Below are 25,787 nucleotides of genomic sequence, written 5' to 3'. Positions count from 1 at the left end.
TCAAAAGATACTCTGAGAACCAACTTGCCTATTCTTGACTTCAGTAGAGCTCAGTCTCCGCCTACCAGGGACAGTCATCATTGCCAAGCACTTCTATCCTCAAGAGAACATGCATATATTGAAAGGCTTACAATTTCTGTCATCAAGTAAAATATCAGGGGTTTGTGCAGTGTCGTTTGCTATTTATATATTTTTTCTTTTCTCTCCATGGTGCACCAAAATGAATTATTTTCCAATTCGTAAAAAAAATAAATAATGTTTTCCTCAAGTATCAAATCAGCTAAATTTCTAATTTCTCTTTTTCCTATTCTCAGTCAAAGGAATCAATATCTTTCTAGTCACCCAAATTAGAAACCTCAGAGAAACCTCCTTCTATCCCATTTGCCACAGTAGACTGCCCCAGCTCTCCTGATTCTACAGGAACATCTCTGAGACTTCTGCCCTCCTTGCCACCCACACCCCACAGCCATGGGTCTGGAGCTCATCCTCTGTCTCACCCAGTTTAATCTCAAAGGCTTTCAAATGCTCTTTCAACACCAGTTGAGAATTGTGCTTTTTTTTTACTACCAAATTTATTCTTTTAAGAAACTAATAATTATGTGAGTCAACTACATAAATCTTTAATAATATTCTATTTTCTACAGATTAAAATCAAATTCCTTCCCTTAGAAAGAGTAGACTCTCCACTATTATTCTCAACAAATCTTTATGGTTGACACACACATGCTTGAATCATTCTGATTTTCTATTAGTTTTCAAGGATGATAGCACTTTCACATCTGATCTTTATCTTTTGTTGGCCTGTTTTTCAACAATGCTAGTGAGTCAATCCCTACTTTTCTATGGAAAAATTCTATTCACTATCTGTTGAATTTCGGCTAATAGTCTTAGATTACAACTTGGATTATATCTTAGTGCTTCCACAGCACCTTTTTAATAACTTCAGGGGCTGGGGTTGTGGCTCGGCGCTTGAGTGCTTGTCTAACATATGCAAGGCCCTGGGTTTGATCCTCAACACCACATATAAATAAATAAAACAAAGGTATTGACAACTAGAACTAAAAAATAAGTATTAAAAAAATAACTCCAACCTAGTATGCAACCACGTTATACTTTAGGTCATCCATAATAGTCTGCCCTTGAACCCCTTGTGATCAAGCAAAAGCTCTCATTCATCTTTGTAGTCTTTCAGTGCTTTAGCTACAAGACAGCACTATTGAGCTCAATTGAACTTAATGCTAATTATTGGAAATAGTTGACAATTTCCAAATTGTATACTTTTATTTGTTGATCTTTCTCTTTATGCTTAATCAGATACAATTTTTCTTTTATTCCAAAATCAAATGTGGATATAAAACACATCTATTGACTGTCTCAGAGATTTTTTTAAAAATGAGCGGCAAAACATTAAGTCAGTATATTTCCTATACTGCAATTTTTAAAAGTTTTTAAGAAATATTTTTGGAGTTAATCAAAATACAATGGCTTTACTGATTCCATTTAAAAGTGAGCATTTTAATCTAATAAAAAATAGACAAGATTAAAGCATAGTTTGTTTTTTTGCAAATATCCAACAGAAATTCATCTGAATATGCAAAAGCACTGATATTCAAAAAGATAACTATGGATGTTCTTACAAGAGAATTATTTGTATAAAATAAGGATCAACATAGATATTTAAAAGTAAAGGCATTCATTTCCTCAAAAGAACAAATGAAAGACAAAAATCATATGCTTCAAAATAATGTGCTCATAAAAATATTGCCATCTTCTTTGGTGAATAACTGTAGGCTGCAGAAAATTTTCTTTTCTTATTCTAATTATTAGCTAAAACATTTACACAATAAACCTACTACTAAAAACTAAACTTTGAAAACTGAATTACAAAAACCACTAACTTCAATAGTGTGAGAAAAGTTTTACCAAATATTTTTTCTGTCTATTCATAGAAAACATACTGAAGTGAAAATGTTAAAGAATTATTTCAAGAGAATAATTCAAATCATATATTTGTGTATATCTGTTTTTTCCCTTCAACATACGCTATTAGCCTTTTAAACTAAATAATCAAAAAAATTAATGTTATGTCAAACAATAACCTAACACAATCACAAATTCATGGTGAGATTATTAGAGCTGGCTGTGATATTGATACATGCACTATAGATCAAACCCAGACAGCTTCTACCTGTTGTACCTTACAGAATATTACTATTTACTATTGTTTGTTGTTTCTTTAGCCTTCCATGTTTGTTTGTTTTGGGATTAGAAATCCAATCAGGAGTGCTTTATCACTGAGCCATATCCTCAGTTCTTTTCATATTTTATTTTGAAGCAGGGTCTCACTAAGATTCTTAGGGTCTTGCTAAGTTGCTGAGGCTGGCTTCGAATTTGCAATTCTCCTGCCTCAGCCTCCTGAGCCACTGGGATTACAAGTGTGCACTATCACACCCTGGCAGCCTTTATTGTTCTCTAACAAGTATTTTATTAATTTAATCAATTAGAGAGGAGAATAAAAAGTTATCTTGAAAACAGCAAGTCAATAATAAATGCAGGGTCAAATATGATCACTTAGTGGTAGGCCAATTTTTTTCACGAAGATACTAAAAATTGTCATTAAAATATAATTAGTTTGGGGCTGGGGATGTAGCTCTGTGGTAAAGCACTTGTCTCATATGTGTGAGGCACTGGATTTGATCCTCAGCACCACATAAAAATAAATAAAGATACTGTGTGTTCATCTATAAGTAAATATATATATATATATATATATATATATATATATATATCATTAGTTCTATAATATCTGTCATAAGTATTTAAATAATAATTCCATGCTAAAGATAAATAACAAAATTGCATAATTTCTTTAGGCAAGGATCTTGATCTACTATTATTTTAACCAGTTTTCATAAAATTTTAAGTTTCTAACCAAATCTGGTGGTGTATGTCTATAATACTGGCAATGTGAGAGGTTGAGGCAGGGTATCACAATTTCCAGGCCAGCTTTAGCAATTTAGTGAGGGTCTAAGCAACTTCCTGAGAACCCACGTCAAAAAAATGAAAAGGGTTGAGGATGTAGCTTAGTGGTAAAGCACCCCAGGTTCAATCCCCAGTACCCCTGCCAAAAGAAAAGTTTCTTTTCTCTACTTAGTAAAAAATATCTTGGCTGATGAGGAGTTACACAATAACTAGGAACAAAATGGAGTAGTAGTGTTGAAGAATGCTGTGATGCCAGAATGTGCAGGTTTGAATTCCAGTTGTACCACTTACTAGTGCTTGACCTTGATTCAATTGTGCAACCTCTCCTGGCTGTGGATTCCTAGTCTGTAAAATGGAGATAAGAATGGCATTTATTTGCTGAGAATTCTAAGACCGAATGCATGGGAAGCACTTAGGCCAGTGCCTGGCAACACAGCAATTTTATTACTAATTCTAGATGCAAAGTTCATTGTTTGGAGTGGCTTTGTAATTCACCTCATATAAGTATTTCAAGGTAGGTAAGTTTCTTTTAATTATTAATGCAACCAGAAAAAAGGGAAGAGAACAAGAATTTTAAGTGATTTAAGGTACTTCTGGTGCATGGTGTAGAAAGGGAGCGGACACGGGATTCTACAAAACTGAAAATCCAGCAAAATAACAAAGAAAAGGGGTACTAATAAAGTTTGGAAATATTTTCCTTTCAAATTTCAGTGAAGCATATATTTCCTAGGTCAGAAAATTATCATAAGCTTTTAATACCTTAAATGTGGTGAAAATAGGGAAATATGGAAATGAAAAAGCTTAAAACAAATCATGAGAAATATTTAAAGAAATATTACATATTGATAGACCAGAGTCTACTATTCACTAAGTCTAAGCCACACTGTCCACTTGTAAGAGGCTATTTTTCTCCATAGCTTTAATTAAAATCCAACTATTTCTAGTGTAGAACAGTGAAAATAAGTGGAAATAAATTATTTTTCATTTATTTTTCAAAATAAGTTCCATATTTTTCAAAAAATTTGGAGAAAGACAATTTACAGACAAGAAATAGAAGACTTAGATCCAAATTCACCAATCAAAAAAGATTTTACCATATTGTCTTGAATATACAATTTTTATATTTCTATTTTGTCTGCCTATTAAATAAATTGTTTACTTAAAAAGATGGTGAATTTAACATTGAATCAAGAATTCTAAAGGCTATACCACTGGTGCCATACTATATGAACAAATGAAAAAAATAAGATAAAAAAGAGTCAGGAATGAGAATTTTTGAAAATATTTATTTCTAGAGGAAAACATAAAGTCTCTTTTGCTGTTTGTATCTCCCATTTTTAAAAGATAATAATCAATTCTGCAGTCAGTGATATATTCTAGGAAGTAATTTAGCCTTTACACCAAATAATCAAGATAAAGGTGAGATGTAATCAAGCAAAAGCTGAACATAAAACAAGAGTACTTTCCTTTTTACACTGATTAATGTTGTTACCTTTTACTTGTTTGAGAGTCTCTAGACAAAGTAGTTCAGCAATAAAACTTGGTTATTCCTATATAATTACAAACTACTGTGAATATTAGGCATAATAAAAATAAAGAGAGCTGTCATGGAGAGAGAGTACAAGCTGGTACTCTTTAGGGTGTTGTTGACTTCTTTACATCACTGCAAAAAAAACTTTTGACTGTCATTCATTCAGCAGACGGATGAACATTTACCCTATACTAACTACTCTGCTCACATTTCCTGTGTTACTATTTTTCTTTCTTTTCTTTTCTTTTTTTTTTTTTTTTTTTGAGACAGGCAGAATCTTGCTAAGTTGCTGAGGCTGGCCTGGAACTTGTCTCAGCCTTTAGATTTCACTGGGATTACAGGAGGGCACTACTGTGCATCACTCCTATGTGACTTTCTTTTAAAGGTTCAAAAACTGAAATATTTCAGCGATAGATACATTAAGAAACTTGCTCATTTGATAGATAATTACTGGGCATACCTGAGTTTTATATTTATTTAGAGTTTAAGCTTATGAAATGTGATAGCACTGGTTCCTTGTAGAACCCGAGGAAGCTGGAAGAGGACTGCATGCAGAATGGAATAAACCAATAAACCGGCATAATGTATGGGTTGGATGAAGTCATTGGTTAAAAGAGCAAACGATTAAAGAAGGATAGTTAATTTTGTTTTATAAAAATCTGAGGAATGGTATTTTGCGAAGACCAGAAACACCTAAGATACAGTTAAGCTATTCTGAAGTAAGACCTCCTACCTCCAAGGTCAAGAAAAATAAGAGATACCATCTCTTTGGAGATCAGTGGATGACCTTGGGTCTATTACTTTGCTACTAAAACCTCCAGTCTCTATCTACAGAACTTAGTTTGAAGTAATTTGAAAGGGCCCTTCTGGTTTTACATTTTAAGGAAAGAAAATTACATAGATCCTAAATGTCATTATCACTCATGAGCATTGGAAACCCGCTTTTTATAGAAAGAAAAGGCTTTTCTATATTCTTAAGTCTCCACCTGTCAGCATATGGAATTTCATGTGCTGTTAAAAATGTCAAACAATAAAACCTGTGCAGGCAGAGCATTCTGCTGAAACATAACAGTTCCATATCAGGGTTACATCAGTATTAGAACCTTTTAACCTAATGCCTACCCTATCAGGGAAAGAATTGATTTGAAACAAAACCAACTCAAAATATTCCTTGAAAGGGAACAAAAACACCAATACCTTTAATCTTTTATTATTTACTTATTTGTTTGTTTGTTTGTTTGTTTTGCAGTGCTAGGATTGAACCCAGGGGTGCTCTTCCACTGAACCACATTCTCAGACTTCTCTTTAATTTATATTGTGAGAACAGGGACTCATCAAATTGCTGAGGCTGGCCTCAGACTTACCACTCTCCTGCTTCAACCTCCAGAGTCTCTAAAATTTTAGGTGTGTGCGCCACCACATCCAGCTCACCTTTTAAATCTTGTTGCTCCAAGTTAGAGTCTATAAACATCAGTATCTGCTTATAGAGATGGTCAAGAATTGAGGCCAGGTGTTGGTGCACACGTCTGTAATTCCAGCTATTCAGGAGACTAGCACAGAAGAATCTCAAGTTTGAGACCAACTTGGATGACTTAGGGAGACTTTCAAAATAAAAAGGGGTGGGAGTGTAGCTCTGTGGTAGGACACTTGCTACCATGGGTGAGGCCCTGGGTTCAATTTTCAGTATGGCAAAGAGAGACAGGGAGGGAATTTAGGACTGGCAATGTCATTAAAGAATTGAGACTGTAAACAAGTCACAGAGCTTTTTTTTGTTTCCTCAATTATTAAAAAGTTAAAAACTATAGTTTCAACTAGGAAATCTATAAGATCTGTTATTACAATATTATGATTATATGCAATATGTCCTATATTATATATTTTACATATTTTATAGCATATACAATACATAAATATTATGCCACATAATTTATGATACACAAAACTTTTCGAAACATGTTTTTCCATTGTTGGGACTACATCTCTCAGAAACAAACTATTAAACATTATGAAGTGGATTAATTAGTTACCCCTTGATAAGCTGTGCCCATGATAATGCACTCAGGCATCAGATGAACCAGCTCAAAGTTGTTTCTTTAAATTAATTATCTTCCAAAGTACATCTAATCTTCTGTAAAATAAGTGCATTATCTAATATCAAATTCTCTATAATGATTCTCAGACAGAAATAAAAAGGTAAATACTTTCTCTGCTCTACAAAGAGGTGTAAAGCAGACGGGATGTGCAGCAGCTCACACAGCAGATCAGTATCAGTAGCAGAATAGATGGGTCCACTGATTCTGGGGAGCTGGCTTTTGTTGCCTACTACAAACTACATGTGAGCATTCTTATATATTTGGGGGTAGTGCTAGAAGAGCTGGTAGGAATGTGGTAATCATAAGTTATGATGTGATCTCAGAAAGGTGAATTCATTGTAGTAGGGGTTCCAGGGCATAACAGACTAGACTGATAGGGCCACTCAGCCCCTCCCTGGACTCCCTCTCTACCTGCTGAGGTTCACTGAGCTGCATCTACAAAGGTTTGCCTTTCAAAGGTAGTGTTGATCTACAAAGTTAAATGTTCCTTCAAACTTTCAAAAAATCATCGCAGTCATTCAGCAGTCTATACAGAATACATACAAAAGTCTTCAGAGAGTGGAATAGCCGAGCCACAGAATTTATCATCCCACCAGCTGGAAAGTTACCTCAAAGAGTGCTCTCATTACAAAAAAAGCCTATGTGGATATATGGTGGGTATCGCATCTTCTCACCTGGGGCATCAGATGAGCCAGCTCAAAGCTGTTGCTATTTTCTCTTTTCCCTTGCTGGCCCAGGTGTCTTCAAATTCACATAGTTGGATTAAATGAATGCTTGTTTGTTAGTTTTCCTAGTCGCTTTCACTGTTTTTAGTTATTTGGGTTTCACCACACTTTTCAACAAATTCCTCCATAAAAATACTGATCAAAAATCAAACACAAAATTAGTTCAAATATAGAGTAATTTTGAAAACAATCTGGCAATTACCTCAAATATTTTACTTCAATATCTGAAAGGAATCCCTTCATTAACGGATATGTTGACATACAGCTCATCATTTCTGGTTTGCCACAAATGTGTCCATATCTCAAGGGAAAATAAACCAATTTTATTAAAAGATGAATAAAATGAGCAAAAATTAAGTCATAACAAAAACACACAAAGAGGTTCTCTCCAGATTGCTTCAACACCTCAATGTCAGCTACAATCTTTCCAGAGGAGTACAAAGATGGAACTGCTTAGGAAATTGCCTGTACTCCCAAATTTATTGAACAAAAGGATGAGAGTGCTTTTCATAGACTATGTGGATCCCACCCAAGGGAACCAGCCTGGGGGTATTTAAATTCTTACCCAAAAAGATGTGGCTGAAGGGCACTGCAGTGGTACACACTGGATTATGACATACTGACTGAATACTATTTGTCCCTGGTTGTGTGTATGTGACTACAATCCATTTTACACACAGCAGACAGAGTCAATTGTATAATAATGCTCTCTGGCTTAATATCCTTCCACTGGCTTCCCATGGCACTCAGAGTGGGACCCACACCCCTCAACCCTATTTACAAAGCCCTGTGACTAGATACCTACCTGGCCTGCTCATTCACTCCCCTTTCTCCCATGGGAGGCGATCCACAGGTCTCTCCACTATTCCCCTAACAAGGGAAGCTCCCTCTGCCTGAACTGCTTTCTCCATGGCTTTTTTTTTTTTATTGGTTCTTCAAAACATTACAAAGCTCTTGACATATCATATTTCATACTCTAGATTCAAGTGGGTTATGAACCCCCATTTTTACCCGTATACAGATTGCAGAATCACATCGGTTACACATCCACATTTTTACATAATGCCCTATTAGTAACTGTTGTATTCTGCTACCTTTCCTATCCTCTACTATCCCCCCCCTCCCCTCCCATCTTCTCTCTCTATCCCATCTGCTGTAATTTAATTCTCTCCCTTGTTTTTTTTTTATTTTTTAGTTATTTTTATTTATTTTTACTGATGGCTTCATCTTCAATCAGATATTAGTTTAAATGTGACCTACACGGTCATATTTGCCTGTCATGTCACTTTGACCAGACTTTGGACAGGTTGCTCTTCAACCAAGCCTTGTTCTTGGACTCAGTCCCTAGGCTCATTAGGGAAGTGTCAGTGAAGAACCCTATAAATCATGCCCCACCTTTGATATCTTATCAACTTCCTCATTCCCCATCCTTGATATCTAAGTCTCAGCTCTTTCCCCTGTTGCAACTTTTCAGGGGGGAAAAAAAATGTTTTTACTGCCTTCAACTAATGTCTGGCTCTGTTTCTTTTTGACCACAGCCATCCAGTCTGTTGGTAGCAAACTGACTTTCAATTATCTGCATAAAAATCATCCTTACATTGTTATCATGGTGTTTGTTTCCACACTAGGAAGCAAAGCTATGGGAAAGCAGAGAGAGACATCATCTCTGTTGATCACTGCTTCATCACCACTGAGTACATCCCAGAACACTGCTTGGCAATGGCTACTCAATTCATTTTGTGGAGGTCTGGGCTTGAAGTTCAGTGGTGGACGCTTGCCTAGCACATGTGAGGCACTGGGTTGGATCTTCAGCACCACATAAAAAGATAAACAAAATAAAGTTCTAAAAATAAAGGAAATTTTGTCAAGTGAGGCAATCCTCATGGTCTATGGAAAGGATATGAAAATGTGCACAAGAGAATGTTGAAAATTTATACATATACATATACAAATATGCATATATATATACATGTACATATACACACAGATTTAATATGAAAAGTAGAAATGTATAAAATAAAAATTAAAACTGTCTTCATTGGTTTCATCTTCATACATCATTGTATTTTCCAAATTTTCCATTAAGTGTGTATATGAATTTTAAGATCAGAAAAACATAAAAAATAACCCTGGAAAAAAAAGTGGTTTCATAAATTACCACTTTAGGTTGGTTTAAAATGTGTTTCTTTGGGAGAAACCTTTTACTTGCTGCAAGTTCTCAAGATTATTGATTCTATGCCAAAAGAAAAACACATAAAAATGAAAAGCAAATTTTCACAGGGGAAAAATTGTCAGAAATAGTATCTCCTTCCTTGAGGTTTTGAAACTTAACAGAGCTTAAATAGCAAAATAGAGGAAAGAATAAAATAACAGAACAAATAATAAAATAGAGGAAAGGAAGAAGGGGATGGGGTCGTACATTACATAGACATCACACTATGCCTTTCAGGGAAGTCAAGGCCAGATGCTATTTTCCCTGTGCAGTGTGACTTGGTAGCAAGTGCTGGTGATCTACAGGGTACTGCTAACTAGGTGCAATGATAGTACTAACTAGGTACAATGATCCCAAAGGGAACAGAAGCCATCTGCTCACCACACTATTGGCCTGTCCCTGGGATCACAGGATCACATTCTGACTGACCATTTGTGGCATCTATCTTTAAACTATCTGTTTAGTGGCTTTTGCCTACATTCTTGACAATTGCCACTGTTTTTGCTGTTCTTTTAAAATCACTGTTCTTTATGGGAGTAAATACTACATTACCAGATTACATGACTTGGAGACTCATCAATTAAAATAGCCAAGACAAAATAAAAAATAAATTACCCTTACTTCTGTAATTAAATAAAAAGCTTTGGTAGAATTCACTGGGCAAGGTCCTGCCTCAGGGCCTTCCCAAAGGCTATTTATTTTCTCTGCCTGCATGTGGTCCCCCACCCCCCAAAGAACTGAATGACTTGCTTCTTCCTGGCTGGTAGGTCTTTACTCAAATGTCACCTTCTCATTGATGTGGTACTACCTAGCTATTTAAATTGGAATCCCATGGTGTTCTGTATTTCCCTTCCCTGTTTTCCCTTTTCCCCCTCAAAGTTTATCACTATCTAACCTTCTTTATTCATTTCCCATCTCCTGCAACAGCACAGTCTCATATGAGCAGGGACATGGGTCTGCCTTTTTTCTGCCCATACTCCCCAAGAGTAGCTTATTGAGGAAATGAGTGATATAGATGGATTCCGGTATTAGGACTTTTGAGATCCTGTTGTACAAAGTTAATCTGTGATTTATATGATCTGAAGCACAGATTCACTAAAAAAAGTCTCTCCTGTGGCTAGAAGCCAATCCTACTAGTATTCAAGGAATTGAAATTCCCATATCTCTTTTTGTACTCCTGAAATCAGTTGAGATGGGAAAACCTTCAAGTGAGGTAACCAAGAAACTGTTTAGTCACTATAGAGTCATGAAAAAAAGTACATATTTTGTCAGTGTATATGTTGATGATGCTGCCTAGGTCACAAAACTAGAACTTTCCCCAGTATACAATGCCAGGGGCTAGAAGGAAATTCTCCTTCAAAGAATAGCCTGACACTTACAAGAAACAGCCCCCTGGGAGACATCCTGCCTGGGAGACATCCTGCAGCCATCTATCTCCCTGAGACATCCTAAGGTTATCTCACCTTGTGAAGACATCCAGCAACTGCTTCCCATCCCCAGAGAGCTTCCCCATCCCCAGCATATAAATACCCCTGTGTGAACAATAAAAGTTTGCAGCTTGATCAGAACTCCTGTCTTGCTGTCATCCCTTGTGTCTCTTGTCCCTTCATTCCTCCCCACCTAGGTTCGCCGCCGTTGTTGATGTGTCCTGCCGGTCGGGACATCTGGCGCCCAACGATTGGGGCTCCAGCCTTTGACTGAGAAGGAACGCCGTCCTCCGGAAGACTTGGCCAAGCGGAGCTCGTGATCGACTCGGCAGACATGACTGAGAGACAGATCCAGGAGGAGAGTGGGGACGATGCACGGTGAGTGACCCACCATGGGACAAGCAGTCTCGTTACATGATTTGTTTTTGTCAGGCCTCAAGGAGGCCCTCAAGACAGGGGGGGGGGGGCGTGTTAAGAAAAAGGACTTAAAATTATTCTTTTCATACATAGGAGAATTGTGTCCGTGGTTTCCCCTTGAAGGGACCATTGATGGTAAAAGATGGCTTAGAGTAGGAGAATGTTTAAAAGATTATTATGAATCCTTTGGCCCAGAAAAGGTGCCTGTTCCCACCTTTTCTTACTGGAACTTAATTAATGAAATTCTTAAAAGTTCACCCTTTGACAATGGTACCTTAAAACTTGTCAGGATTGGGGAAGAGGCTATGCAAAAGACCTCTCGTCCCCCCTTGGCATGCCCTTCAGTTAGTATAGACACAGATCCTTCTCAGTCTCCCCAGGACCCTGGGAACCTTCCTGGTCCCCCTCAAAATCCCACCCTAATGAATAAGGCTCCAATGGTTACCAACCACCTTTATCCAGTTTTAAATCCCGGAGACACATTGACCCCTGGGGAGGAGGCTACCTTGGAGAAGGAAGAAGTTCGCTACCATTCAGAAGACCCGCCACCTCTCAGGACCCTGCCACAGCCTATAGGACTTACACATCCACCTCCCTCCTATATCCCTCCTGCCTTTTGTGCTCCGGCCCTTCAGGGGCCAACTGCCCCCTCATATATTTTTTTCCCCACTTCCCTTGCCTAACCTGGCTCCCTTGCAAGAGTCTCTCCAACACAGACGGGAACAGATCCAACTTTTAAAAGAATTAAGATCCCTTGACTCTGAGCTCTGATCGTTAGCCTTAGGCACAGAGTCAACCCGAGCTGGCCCAAGGCGGTCTAATCAAAGGCCTGTTCTCCCCTTCCCAGTCACCTGCAGTCAGACAGATAAGCCCGCCCAGGCTGAGGACAAAGACTCAGAGGAGGATCAAGAGGAGGAAGCAGGGGAAACGGATCAAGGGGACGAAAGGGGAAACGGGGGAAGGGCAAGAGGAAGATCAGGACTCAGAGGATGAGGAGTTCACCTCTAGGCAGGAAGGAACCCAGAGTGTCTACAAAAAATTAAGCTTGAGTTTTCTTGAAAAACTTAAAAAGGCTTGTGCTCACTATGGCCCCACTGCACCTTATACATTGGCTTTATTAGAAAGCCACAGCGCACAATGGCTTACTCCTAATAATTGGAAATTTTTAGCCCGAGCTACCCTCAGTGCCGGAGACTTCCTGTTATGGAATGCAGATTTCAAAGAGCACTGTCGGGAAACTGCTCAAAAAAATTTAACTAAGGCCTCCTCTAAATCCTGGACTTAGGTTAAGCTAGTGGGCAATGCGCCCTTTGACACTAACCCTAAACAGGCGCGTTTCCCTGCTGGACTTTTGGCGCAGATTCAGACGGCTGGCTTACATGCTTCCAGACACCTCCCTCAAAAGGGCTCGGCTACCACTTCCCTGGCAAAAATCCGACAAGGGCCTGACGAGCCTTATAGCAACTTTGTTGCTCAGCTCAACCTAGCCACGGAATGCCTACTTGGACCAAGTGAAAGCGAAAGCACCTTTGTAAAACATCTTGCCTTTGAAAACGCCAACCCGGCATGTCAGGATGTTCTTCGACCACATAAGGATAAAGGGGAACTTTCTGACTTTATTAGACTCTGTGCCGGGGTGGGTGCAGCCCATGCCATGGGTCTCGCCATAGGTGCCGCCTTTACCAAGGCCTTTCGTAATCCTGGCTCACATACTTGCTTTACTTGTAAACAACCTGGCCATTTTGCACGCCAGTGTCCGACAGGCAAACAAAGCCTAGGGATAGCTTCTCCTCAAACTGGGGCTAAACCGCCCCCAGCCACCCTTTGCCCTAGATGTGGTAAAGGTCATCACTGGGCCAATGAGTGTAGATCTAAGAAAAATGCCCCTTGGACAGCCTATTTCTTCCCGCTTCTCGGGAAACTCCCTTTGGGGCCAGGGGCTGACTTCCCCCAGGACAAACCCAGGGGCAATAAGGTTTGTTCCCTCCCAACTCCCAGATTTAGATACCAATACATTAGATATTTTGGAAACTACCTTCTCCTTGCTTAATAATTCCAACCCCACCCTTGCTGGTGATTGCTGGCTCTGCATGACAACAGGGGCAATCATGCCTATGGCAGTTCCTATTAATTCTATCATAGACAATGATAATACATGCCAACCGGATTTCCTTTTAAAGTACAGCCTATAGGCACTTTTACATCATGTCTTTTAGGCGTGATGCAGAATAATACCTATGATATTGATGTTGGAGTTACTTCCTTTGGAAATTGCTCAACAGTACAAAATTATTCCTCACCCACCCCATCTCTTTGTCCCCCCAATGGCACAGTTTTTATGTGTGGAGGAAACTAGGCCTTCCCCAGGCTTCCAGGGAATTGGACCGGTGGCTGTGTTCTTGCCTTATTACTCCCTGATATAACTATTGTCCCAGGAGATGAACCTCTACCCATTCCTAGCCTAGACACCTTAGTCAAAAGACACAGGCGGGCAATACAGGCCTTACTACTCCTTGCCAGCCTTGGAATAACAGCTGCTGTGGGCACAGGTACAGCTGGCTTAGACATGGCTGTACACTCTTACCGTCGCCTGTCTCAACAATTTATAGATGATGTACAAACTCTATCAGGAAGCATTAAAGATTTACAGGACCAAATAGACTCCCTGGCAGAAGTGGTCCTTCAAAACAGACGAGGCTTAGATTTGCTGACAGCTAACCAGGGAGGTATTTGCTTGGCCTTAGGGGAACGATGCTGCTTTTATGCCAATAAATCAGGCATAGTACGCACTAAAATTAAGCAGCTTCAAGAAGATCTAGAAAAGAGACGAAGGGAACTATTTGAAAATCCCCTCTAGACTGGGCTTAATGGATTTTTACCCTACCTTCTTCCACTATTAGGCCCTTTGTTGGGTTTACTTCTAATGGTGTCCATAGGACCCTGCATTATAAATAGGCTGGTAAAATTTATTAAAGAACAGATTAATATTTTGGCCTCTAAGCCCATACAGGTCCACTATCATTGTCTGGAGATGGAAAACCGCGCTGCCAACATTTAAAAGGATGTTCCACCCTTCTCACAGGCTTATTTCTTAAGTTTACATCCCCACAGATATCTCTTTCTTATATAAAAGTATAAGTCACAGCTCTGACCAACCATCTTCTGCCCTTGCCATAAGGGTTAAGTTATCCCTGCTCCCATGGGCCCCTCCGCTTGGGGGAGGACACACCCATGGAGTGAGGACGTTAGGCCAAAATAACGGAGGGTGCAGGAAGGACTGCAGGAGTATGGATCCACGGATCCCAAAACCCAAGACCTCTGAGTGACACGTTCTGGTGCATGGCGGTTGGCATGCTTCTCCCTCAAAACCATCTCCTCCAAAAACATGCCAAGGCCACAAAATCTCCTAGTGAAGACGCTCGCTCGGATCAGGAGATATTCTAAGGCCTCCTAGAGGAACAGAGCCTCTATCACCCCCTAAAAACATGGCCAATAAGGTATGGTCAAGTATTTTAAATAAGAAAGGGGGAAATGCCAGGGGCTAGAAGGAAATTCTCCTTCAAAGAATAGCCTGACACTTACAAGAAACAGCCCCCTGGGAGACATCCTGCCTGGGAGACATCCTGCAGCCATCTATCTCCCTGAGACATCCTGAGGTTATCTCACCTTGTGAAGACATCCAGCAACTGCTTCCCCATCCCCAGAGAGCTTCCCCATCCCCAGCATATAAATACCCCTGTGTGAACAATAAAAGTTTGCAGCTTGAAACAGAACTCCTGTCTTGCTGTCATCCCTCATGTCTCTTGTCCCTTCATTCCTCCCCACCTAGGTTCGCCACCGTCATTGATGTGTCCTGCCGGTAGGGACAATACAACATTTCCTTTTTTAAGATAATGTTATTCTGTATGTGGTGTCCAAATGAAAACCGTTCTTGTCTAGTTTGAGAGTTGTTAGAATGTTTGACTTCAATCTTCCAGGGGGAAAATGAAGGAAGCTAGTTTTCTTATCAACAGAAACTGAATTTCACAGAAGGATTTTTAACAAAAATAAATAAATAAATAAACAAACAAACAACAATCCTTTCACATATGAAATGCAAATTCACCAAATGAATCTTTTATTTTTTCTTAAACCTGAGCAAGAAAAGTACTGAACTAGTATGGATAATATTATGCAATTTCTCTTCACCAATTCTGTGAACTGAATTATATCCCACCAGATTTATACATTCAAGTTTTACCTCAGTACCTCAGAATGTGACTGTCTTTGGGAGAAAGGGGCTTAAAGAGGTAATTAAGTTAAAATGAGGTCATAAGCATGAACTCTAATCCAGCATGATTTGGATCCTTACAAGAAAGAAAAATTAAGACACATATGTCACACACAAGGAAGACCATGTAAACACACAGAGAGAAGATGGCTGCCTACAAGCCCATAGACTTTTATCAGGGGTAAACTCTTGTAAGCAGATAGATTTACATTTCAGAGTTGCTTTGTTCTCTTCCAATATCAGAAGTTTCCTTTTAGACTTCTGTCTGTATGTATGCTTCAGATTAACTCGATGCACCCACTAAATGCAGGACACTCAAAACTTCAAGTCAGAAATAGGTACTGAATGGTTCTACATGTGAAAACCAAAGAACTATAAATCTTCTTAGTAAATGATTTTGCAAATTCTATAACATTATCATTTTTTTCTCACTACTTCTAGATCACAAATACTTTGGTTCACAAAACTGAGGGAGCTGGGACAATTAAAGTTTTTCTAAAATAAATTAAGTGTCACAGAATCTAACTTACGTATATATTTTTTCTTTCCGCTGTTTCTTCCCTTTTTCTTATTTTATTATTCATCATTTTAAATTGTGTAAACTATCAAGTTACTTATAATTCATGAGGGATAATACTGTAAAATAATTTTATTAGTTTATAGAATAGAATTAATAAATACAAGATAATCTTTTTACAGAATAAATGGAAAGGAATTCAGCTGACTGAATAAATGGCATAAGTTCTGTCTCTCCATGCTTCATCAGCAGCACATGAATAATTCTTAATTATACATAAAAACATTATTCAACATTACTACATATTATTTTTTAAACTGTTAGTTATATACAATTACTACTTTTTTTTTAAGAGAGAGAGAGAGAGAATTTTTTTAATATTTATTTTTTAGTTTTCGGTGGATACACATCTTTATTTTATTTTTATGTGGTGCTGAAGATCAAACCCAGCGCCCTGCATATGCCAAGCAAGCGTGCTACTGCTTGAGCCACATCCCCAGCCCCAATTACTACTTCTTGAAAAAAAAAAGATATCTATCTAGATAGATAGATAGATATCTTCCCAAAAATGGGTATACTGGTTTTATTTTTACATTTAAGACTATTTTCCAAATGAGGTGAGGGATTATCATTTTCATTTCAAATGACTCCATAGAGGGACGTTGGAATTAATTCACATAGCAGACTCCAAAACATGTCGTTAAAATAAAGCTAATATAATATAGCCAGGGTTTATCTAATTTTCATTTACTTAATCTACAAATTACACTCAGTATTTTCACTGGTTGCTATGTAGTCAATTTTAAGCACAACAGGAACCATACACTATTGATTTAATTAATATATTAATTTCCACAAACCAAGATTAGTTTAATTTGTGGAGATAGTTTTTAATTTTCCATTCCTGCTTCGAACATTGCATCCAAAAAACCAATTGCATCAAAAAATAAACAATCATATTAAAAACTATGAAGAATCAAATGTAACTAAAACCAAAAGGTAGGAATCTATTTGTTAACAGTTGTAAATATTCCACTTATTAAAGTTAACATTTTTATTGTGGTCCAATATAGTACATCCATGTTAAATTAGCACTTAAAATACATTAAAAGTATTTCCTCACCAATATTGGGGTGCTTCAAAAGACGGCAGATTCTAGCTTCCCTTTCCAGTTTCTGATGATCTGTTTAAAAAAGGAAAAAGAAAAAAAAATTTAAATACAGAGAACTAAATCACAATAAAACAAAGAAGAATAAAACATAACAAACTGCATAGCAAACAACACAAAACTTTGCTCTCATGGTGATCATTTGAATTTGGATTTAGGTGACCACCACATATTTCAACAATCTCATTTTCTATACTTTTCACTGGCTTGATGCTTAATAGAGTGGGGTGTAGATGCTAGGGGAAATGTTAGAAATGACACAAAAACAACACTATTTTTTCTTATATTTATTGTAAATGAATATCATTACAACTTAATTTGATATAGACATATCCACTTAGAGCAGAGGATGAATATGTGGAGATTGAAAAGCCAGTGGAACCAGGACTAAACAAGGTCATGATAGTCCACCCACACCCAGAGGAAAAGTGTTTCCTGTGCAAATCCTCTATCAACCACTTTTCTTACAATTGTTGGTTCAACTTCCTATGTGCATCAGGCTCTTCCTAATATCAAGGATTTCCAAACATCTCTGCTTGTTCATCTTTACTTCCTCAACTCTACCCCCTATACTTTGGCAGTACTGGGGATTGAACCCAAGGACACTTTATTACTGAGCTATATCCCCAGCTCTTGTTAAATCTGAGATGGGGTTTCATTAACTTGCTAAGTCTGACCTCTAACTTGTGTTCCTCCTATATCAGCCTCCTGAGTAGCTGGGGTTACACGTGAGCATCACCATGCATGACTCCTATATGACTTTCTTTTAAAGGTTCATCCTTACATTTCTTTGTGTTTCCAACCATTTTCTTTACAGGGGCATGAAAACTTGTATTTTAAGAACTATCCTGACAATGTTTTTTGGTTTCTTTGTGATGGTACACAGACATATAATTATAACCAAAAATTACTTGCCAATCACATAATGACATGGCAGACAAGAACACAGAAACACACAGGTCACCCATAAAGATAGCACTGTGGAGGGCTTGTTACTTGAAAGTCTGTATAGAAAACAAGTGATTGAACTTTACATAGAAGGACACTAAAGTTAAGAGAGACTAAGTGCCTTGCCCTGGATTATAATATTAGTAAATGGGTTCTACCAAATCAGCTCTCCTTAATGTCATAAAATAGACTTGAGATAGTGAGAAGAGCCCTACCTACCCATCCACAGTGTGCACCAATGGTCCTTGGCCTCTGTGACTTTCATACCCAAAATTTATCAAGAATCCCCCAAAATTAAATATGTATTTTTAAAAACAATCATAAGTTCATTATATAGTTTATAAAATGTAATTGCATTTAAATTTTTAGATATCTTATTTGGTAATTATTCAAATTTACTGAATATTTAATAGAACATCAATAGTACAAAGAGCACCTGTGTACTATTTATCTATATACATCTATTATTAATATTTTTCTAATTCTAAAAATCATTTTTGTTCCTTTGTATGGTACATAGACATATAATTGTAACCAAAAATTACTTTGGTTATAATTACATGTCTATATAATTATATATGATGACATGAATATGTTCACAGAGTCCTTGTGCTCTCTGTGAACATATTCATGTCATCAAATATATGTGTGTATACAGAAATATGTAAATGTACATTTATATATAACTTTTTCTGTATCATTTGAAAGTAACTTAAAAATATCAAGGCCCTTTGCCCCTAAAATTTCAATGTTTATTACCTAAGAAATAGAGTACTTTCTTACTATCACACTACATTTGCCAGAAAATTCAACATTGATAGAGTGCTTTACTATCCATATTCCAGTTTTCAACTTAACACAATAATGCCCTTTCAGTATTTCTCTCCCTCTAATACAGCATCCAGTCTCAGAACATTTCTATACCTTGTATTTTCTGATCTTGATATTTTTGAAGTATGTTACCATGTAGTTTTTTAAAAGAAAACTTCATATTTTGGTCTCATCAAATGTTTGCTCATGATTTGATTTAGCCTGTGGATTTTCAGCTGCAACACTCTGTCTCTAAGGCCATCACATCTGGAGGTACATTTTGTCCATATGTTCCTCAAACTAGAGGCTGACTTTGATCACCAGTTCAAGGTGATGTTGATTTCTCCACCAAACAATTCCTCTTTATTTTTCTTTTGTAACTTGTAAGCATGTGAGGAGATACTTTAATACCCATAAACCTCCTGTTTTTTATTCAAATTTCCCTCTGATTTAACATTCCTGCCTAAAACAATCTTTTACTATGATGGTAGAAAATGTGATCTTCCAATTCTACTTCAAAAACAGATTTTTCATGACAAATACTATATCTACAAATAAATAAATAAAATCCAAAAACAAACTTAAAAGAGAGCAATTGTACAAAATGTAAAGGAGGTTTTTTAAAAATCTTGTTGATGTTTGGCATAATAGAGATAATTATTTTCTCATATTTGCTTTTATTTTCAACCTGTTGTTTTGGTTTAAGTGCAAAAAATATTTAACCTTACAAAGATATCTAGGTGGAAAGCGTAGTAATTTAATACCCTTTTTGCATAATTGTGGATATTATTCTGTAGTATTCTAACAAAACTCAACACATGGTAGTTTCTGAAGTTAAATGTCACATGAAATCTGCAACCTCATCAATAAAATTTATGAACCATAAATAAATAAGGTTATGGACTTTAATGTTTAAATCAAACACATTTTAATATTATGTATGTTAATATAAAATTGTACTTCATTACATTAATTTTTTTTCTTGCATTTTGAAAGAATTTTTAACTCAGGTACTATCTTATAATATGGTACTCAAGCCATTTAGAAAATGTTGGTTCAGTAAATTATATAGTCCTTTCTTTTTTTCGGGGGGGTGGTACTGGAGATTGAACTCAGGGGCACTTGACTACTGAGCCACATCCCAACCCTATTTTGTATGTTATTTAGAGACAGAGTCTCACTGAGTTGCTAAGTGCCTCATTTTTGCTGAGATTGGCTTTGGACTCATGATCTTCCTGCCTCAGCCTCCCAAGCCGCTGGGATTACAGGTGTGTGCCACCATGCCCGGCTTGTATAGTCCTTTCTAATGTTGACATATATCATTATATAATATCATAAACATAACATTTGTTAATATCACGAATAATCTCATAAGGACAATCTTTAAATTTGGGAATCAGCCAAATTCATGTGGGCAGACACAAGTTTTCCAAAATTCAAATTTTTGTTTGAAAGCTTGAATTATGATACCAGCAGTAAATGCTAGCAGTTGCAGTTTTGCTTGAACTGAAGGGCTCAGTTCCTTTTTCAGAAAACGTCTGTCACGTACCTAAGTCTGCATAGGCACAGATAGTTTTTTAGTCATGATTTCCAGTAAAAATGGTGTTCCATGAAAAAGTAGCTAGTTTAGCTCACAGCTCAAAAAACTGCACAGGAATTTTCCCTGAGAAAGCCACTGTACTCTAGTACAGAACAAAGGAATTTCATGTATACTTCCAATTTAGTCATGTGGAATGTTGCAAAGATGCCTAATCCAAGGTCAAGACTTAATAACAGTAATAATTTTAATTGGTTCATCAAAGATAATTTTTCTTTTATGCAGTAATGGATCAAACCCTTGCAGCACATGCTAGGCAAGTGCTCTACCACTGAGCTACACCTCTAGGTAACAGATAATGTTTTAATTTTATTTTCAAAATAGTTTCAATCTTGCAGGTCCCCCTGAGAGTTCCAGGGACTCCCTAGATCAGCAGTTCAGATTTTGAGAACCTTTGGTATATACTTTAAAGAAATTTTGCATAGCAGTGGCTTTCATTTCTTTTTCCTTCCCTTCCCCTTTTTTGAAATATTTTAAGAATAAATACTTCTATTAATGCTCAGAGAAAAATGGTGTCTTGATGAATCAGCAGCACAGGATGAAGAAGCTCTAGTAGTGTGTCCCTTAAATTTGGATGACCAAATAGTTACATAGATATTCTAGCTTTAGCACCATCTAAAACTATACATACATACTTCAAATAAATATAAATTCTTCAAGTATCTTTATCACGAAAAAGTCCTTATTCTCAAGGTAAACTACTTCTAGAATATTCTTATTTAGAAGTAAACAAATAAACACAAGATATATCTGGAAAATACATCTATTAACCTTATCTTATACACTTTGAAGTGCTATATGTAAAACATATGAAAGACATGTGCTTATAGGAATTACAGTTTTGTTATGGAGACCAGGACATGCAAATATGTATACTAAATCATGTGATATAGATACATATACATAAATTATATGAAACAAATATATTAAAGAAAAACAAGGAAGCAAGAGACCTCTATAGACAGAAAGATCAACCACATTTTTGCTATAAACAAAAAATAATTACAGATTTTTAGGTAGCCAATTGTTATGGGCTGAACTGTTTCCCTGGAAAATTCATATTTTGAAGTCCTAACCCCTAGACCTCAAAATATGCTCTATTTGGAGATGGGCGTGTTTAAATTTGTAATTAAGTTAAAATGAAGATGATAAAATAAAATTCTCGATGGGGAAGAATTTGCTTGCAAGCTCACAGGTTTATTAGTAGTATTAAGTTCTTCAAGGGTAGTTGAGATGAGGGTCTTGGTTCCTGGCTGGCTTTGGATGGGGGCTGTCCTGGGTTTGTTGCATGTGTCAACATGACAACATGCTTCATAAAACCACCAAGAGTATAAGTCTGGGAAGCCAAGGGGAAAGTCACTATCTTATTTAGCCTAAGATAAGAAGCAACATCCCATCATGTCTGCCATACTCATCTGGGCAGAAGTGAGGAATGAAGCTGGCCAGATTTCAATATGACAGTGCATGAACACGAGGAGGCAAGGATTATTGGGGTCATTTTAGCTCTTGCTGCCATAGCAGACTTTACAACAGTAGTGCTGATGAGCTTTCTCTCTGATACGCAGCTTCGCTTACTTGTGCTTCCATAAAATCACCTACTTAATGATCTTCTATGAATCATAATGTGTACTGTAAGTACTCTCCCACAAGGGCATGTTTTGACATCGAAAACATGAAGATAGAACTGAATTCTGGTTTAAAAATTAAAACTAAATTTTAACAATAATAGGAATGCATATTACCTGGTGTGCTTCAAATTCAACATCAAGTTCATAACTTCACTTTTAGAAGGACTAGGTGAGGAGTGATTAAGTACTTATTATTTCAAAAAAGCATGTTTCTCTATTTATACTGCTGAACAGAGGAATTTATCTTTAAAGTTTCCTTTACTTTTAATTCAACTCATCAACAAAAATCATACATTCTACCCCATCATTCCCAGCTCTGACAACTATAATGGTAAGATGCAAGGGCAGATTAGAAAAGGAAAGGCATCCATGATACTGTTTAGCATCGCTTGGAGATTTTCTTATTATCCAGAGGCCTTGAAGCTAGTGTAGAACCAGTTTCGTTTGTCACGTAATATTTATTCAAGTGCTCTGATAGTGTGGCTTTATTCTTCCTTTGATGCTCAAGTCCATACTTTCATATGAATAAAAATGTAAATTCTCAGACTATAATCTTGTCAGGTCTAAATAAGGTACATGCTGTTGGCAATATATGGACTATGAATTGTCATATAAACAATACCTAAGGAAAATATATTATCATATAGTTTTGACATGAAGTCAATTGGAAATAGTATCACAAGTAGAGAGACCTCTGAATTTCAAAACAGTTCCTGAAAAATTGCTCAAAATACAGTTATTTCGCCCCAACTTTAAGCACTTATTTCAAGTGAGGTGAAAAATGTGAATTCAGACCTGATGAAGTAAATCCTTCCCTCTATTTCCAAACTAAAAATTTCATCTTTATGCAAAATAACTCTGATTGCAAATGCAAATTCAAGTGCTAGCCCTGAATCAATTTCACTCAGCAATAGAAGTATCACTAAAGCTACATAAAGCAACAACTTATTTATCTGGCAATATCAGAGCATAAGCTCTTAAGTAAATTTCAAAAGTAATTGTTTATTCCCTACCCAGAAATGTCAAAAGATTAAACTATTGACTTTGAGGGAGGGATCTGTCATTACTTTCTTACATAGACAAATAACTTACACAGATAAAATAACTTAATCTTTCTTGACACCACAAAGTCATCATTATTAGCATTAGTTATTATTCTGTAATAATTTGGGAAGCCCTCAGAGGTGTGAAAATCCCACAGGTCCTTACCCTGCGTACTCACCCAGTGGAATCATCTTCTCAGCCTAGTCGATGCCAAGGGATAGTTTGAGCAGAGGGAAGAATTTGGGCTTCTGTCACAATTGGCCAGGTACTACCCCTTCTACCAACATACATACACACAATTCAGTCACATAACAGAAGGAAGGCTGGGGTTTGCCACAGCCAAAAGGTTTAACTCTTTCAGGCCACTCTCCTCACAAACACAATCTCACCCCTAAAATAATCTGATATTGAAATTTGAAATTATGAAGGCATCAAACCTTAAGCTCATGAAAACACTTCTATTATAATGTTGTCCCTGATAGCCTTGAGCTGGCCAGTGTCTGCTATGGCATTCCTTATCCTTATCTTCTTGGTCCTGCCCTTCCTGGGCCCTATGCTCCAGTTGGAGATCAATGTCTCAGACCTGTCGGTCTTTGAGGGACAGGTTAATCCTGCTTCTCTGGACTCTGTACTACAACCAGCCCAATTTTATTTTCAATTTTTTCACATTTGTTCAGTCTCAAGAAATTTTAGTCAAATAAGGGACATTTCCCTTGCCTCTCTAGGACTAAATCTGCTAGCTGTCCACTTTCAGAAGAAGCAAGACTAAACAAAATGGACCTAAACTACTCTACATTGTGTATTGCTTCATCATTTTCTGTTTCTTCATGAGGTTTTGCTGTCAGCTGTTATTGTTGTAAATACAGTCAGTACATAAAATAGTTTCAGGGGCACATAACAGGCATTAAATATTTGTTGTATAAAATAATAAATAGTTACTTCGTTTTTGTTTCATAGCTGCTGAGAACTAAGAACCAAGGAGAAGAGCATAAAAGTATCAAATAATCACAAATAACCCAGAAGTGGAAACCTGAAAAGATTTTCCCTTTAAAAAAGGGACAATCATTAAATGTGGTGGTGCACATCTGTAATCCTAGCAACTCAGGAGACTGAGACGGGAGAATCACAAATTTGAGACCAGCCTCAGCAACCTAGAAAGACCCTACCTTAAAATATAAATTACAGGGGCTGGGATATAGCTCAATGGTATAGTACCTCTGGGTTCAATCCCCATTTTCTCCCCCCAGTAAGCAAACAACAAGGTACAATCTGCATGAATTCTGAGGCACTATAATGTGGCTACTCAGAGGCCTTATTCCTGAAGGTTTGGGATTTCATTCTGAATGCATTTTTCTTGACAGAGAAATTACGTCTTATTAAGTGAGGCATTCCTCCAGAAAGAATATAGATTCTGTCCATTTAAGTAGGTCACATTTTAAATATCCATTTTAAGTTAGGAATGTAATGAAGTAGTCTCAAATAGCAAATACAAATATTTGCAGGGATACTTCATTACTAACCTGAACATGACGTTTATGGATTTAAAGCTCTTGTATTTATTAAATAAAATGTTTTAGAAGCCCATAATTAAATATTACATTTTCATTTTATCCTTTTATTTTGAACTATAACATAAATAGGAATTTTAATTACCTGACCTAGATTCTTTCTGACATTAGGGATCAATGAATCCCTATCGCTTCTGCTGCCTACTGATAACCTAGACAAGGCACTAAGATTCTACAACTGTATAGGGTGATGTTCTTATTTCCATGGTAAAATAGAATTGGATATATGTGCTAACATATCTCAATTTAGAAATGAAATCTTTCAAAGAGTTTTTATGTGCAGGAAGTTCATACAAATGTTAAATTATGAATTATGATGTCAGTTAACCTCAATTGTGTATGAACTGGAAACCATAGTTCATCTGTAGAGATGTTATCCATCCATTGCATGGAAAAAGAAATAGGCCTCCACTTCATTTCACCTTCTTTCTTTGGAAGAAAATGGAATTCTCCCCTACTCCAGAGAAATAAAGGCCAATAATAAAGTCCTAACTTTGTAAAATCCTAGACACATTGTGAGAGACAACCTAGAGAGGTGGAAAGATCTCAGGCTTCAGAGTAAAGCAGACAAGAGTTGCTACCCTGGTTCTATCATTAAGTACTAGCTGGGAGTTCAAGTTACTTGACCTTTCAAAAGATTCATCCATAAAGGAGGAGTAACTTCTAATGTTCTATAGCTCATCAGGATAACTGTGGTTGACAGCAATTAAGTGAATATTAAAAATAGCTAGTAGAGAAGATTTTGAATGTTCTCAATACAGAAGAAAATCATAGATTATTGATGATAGATATGCTACTTACTCTCATCAATACTCACTGTAATCATGTGTTGAAATATACAGTATCTTAT

General features: G+C 36.9%; 1 protein-coding gene across 19 annotated transcripts in view; it reads right to left on the bottom strand.

Annotated features, from left to right (window-relative positions):
• Camk2d (calcium/calmodulin dependent protein kinase II delta) overlaps positions 1–25,787 on the bottom strand; it is a 301,140-nt gene that overhangs the window by 186,805 nt on the left and 88,548 nt on the right. For all 19 annotated transcript variants that reach the window (XM_058583743.1, XM_058583750.1, XM_058583742.1 and 16 more), the window contains exon 3: positions 17,298–17,357. In XM_058583743.1, coding sequence (XP_058439726.1) covers positions 17,298–17,357 — 60 coding nt within the window. The remainder of the gene's footprint in view (positions 1–17,297; positions 17,358–25,787) is intronic.

Source organism: Marmota monax, unplaced genomic scaffold (assembly GCF_021218885.2).
Source record: "Marmota monax isolate L192 unplaced genomic scaffold, Marmota_monax_Labrador192_F-V1.1 WCK01_AAM20220418_F8-fsc00002, whole genome shotgun sequence".
Classification (NCBI taxonomy): domain Eukaryota; kingdom Metazoa; phylum Chordata; class Mammalia; order Rodentia; family Sciuridae; genus Marmota; species Marmota monax.
This window is presented reverse-complemented; position numbering and strand designations above follow the sequence as displayed.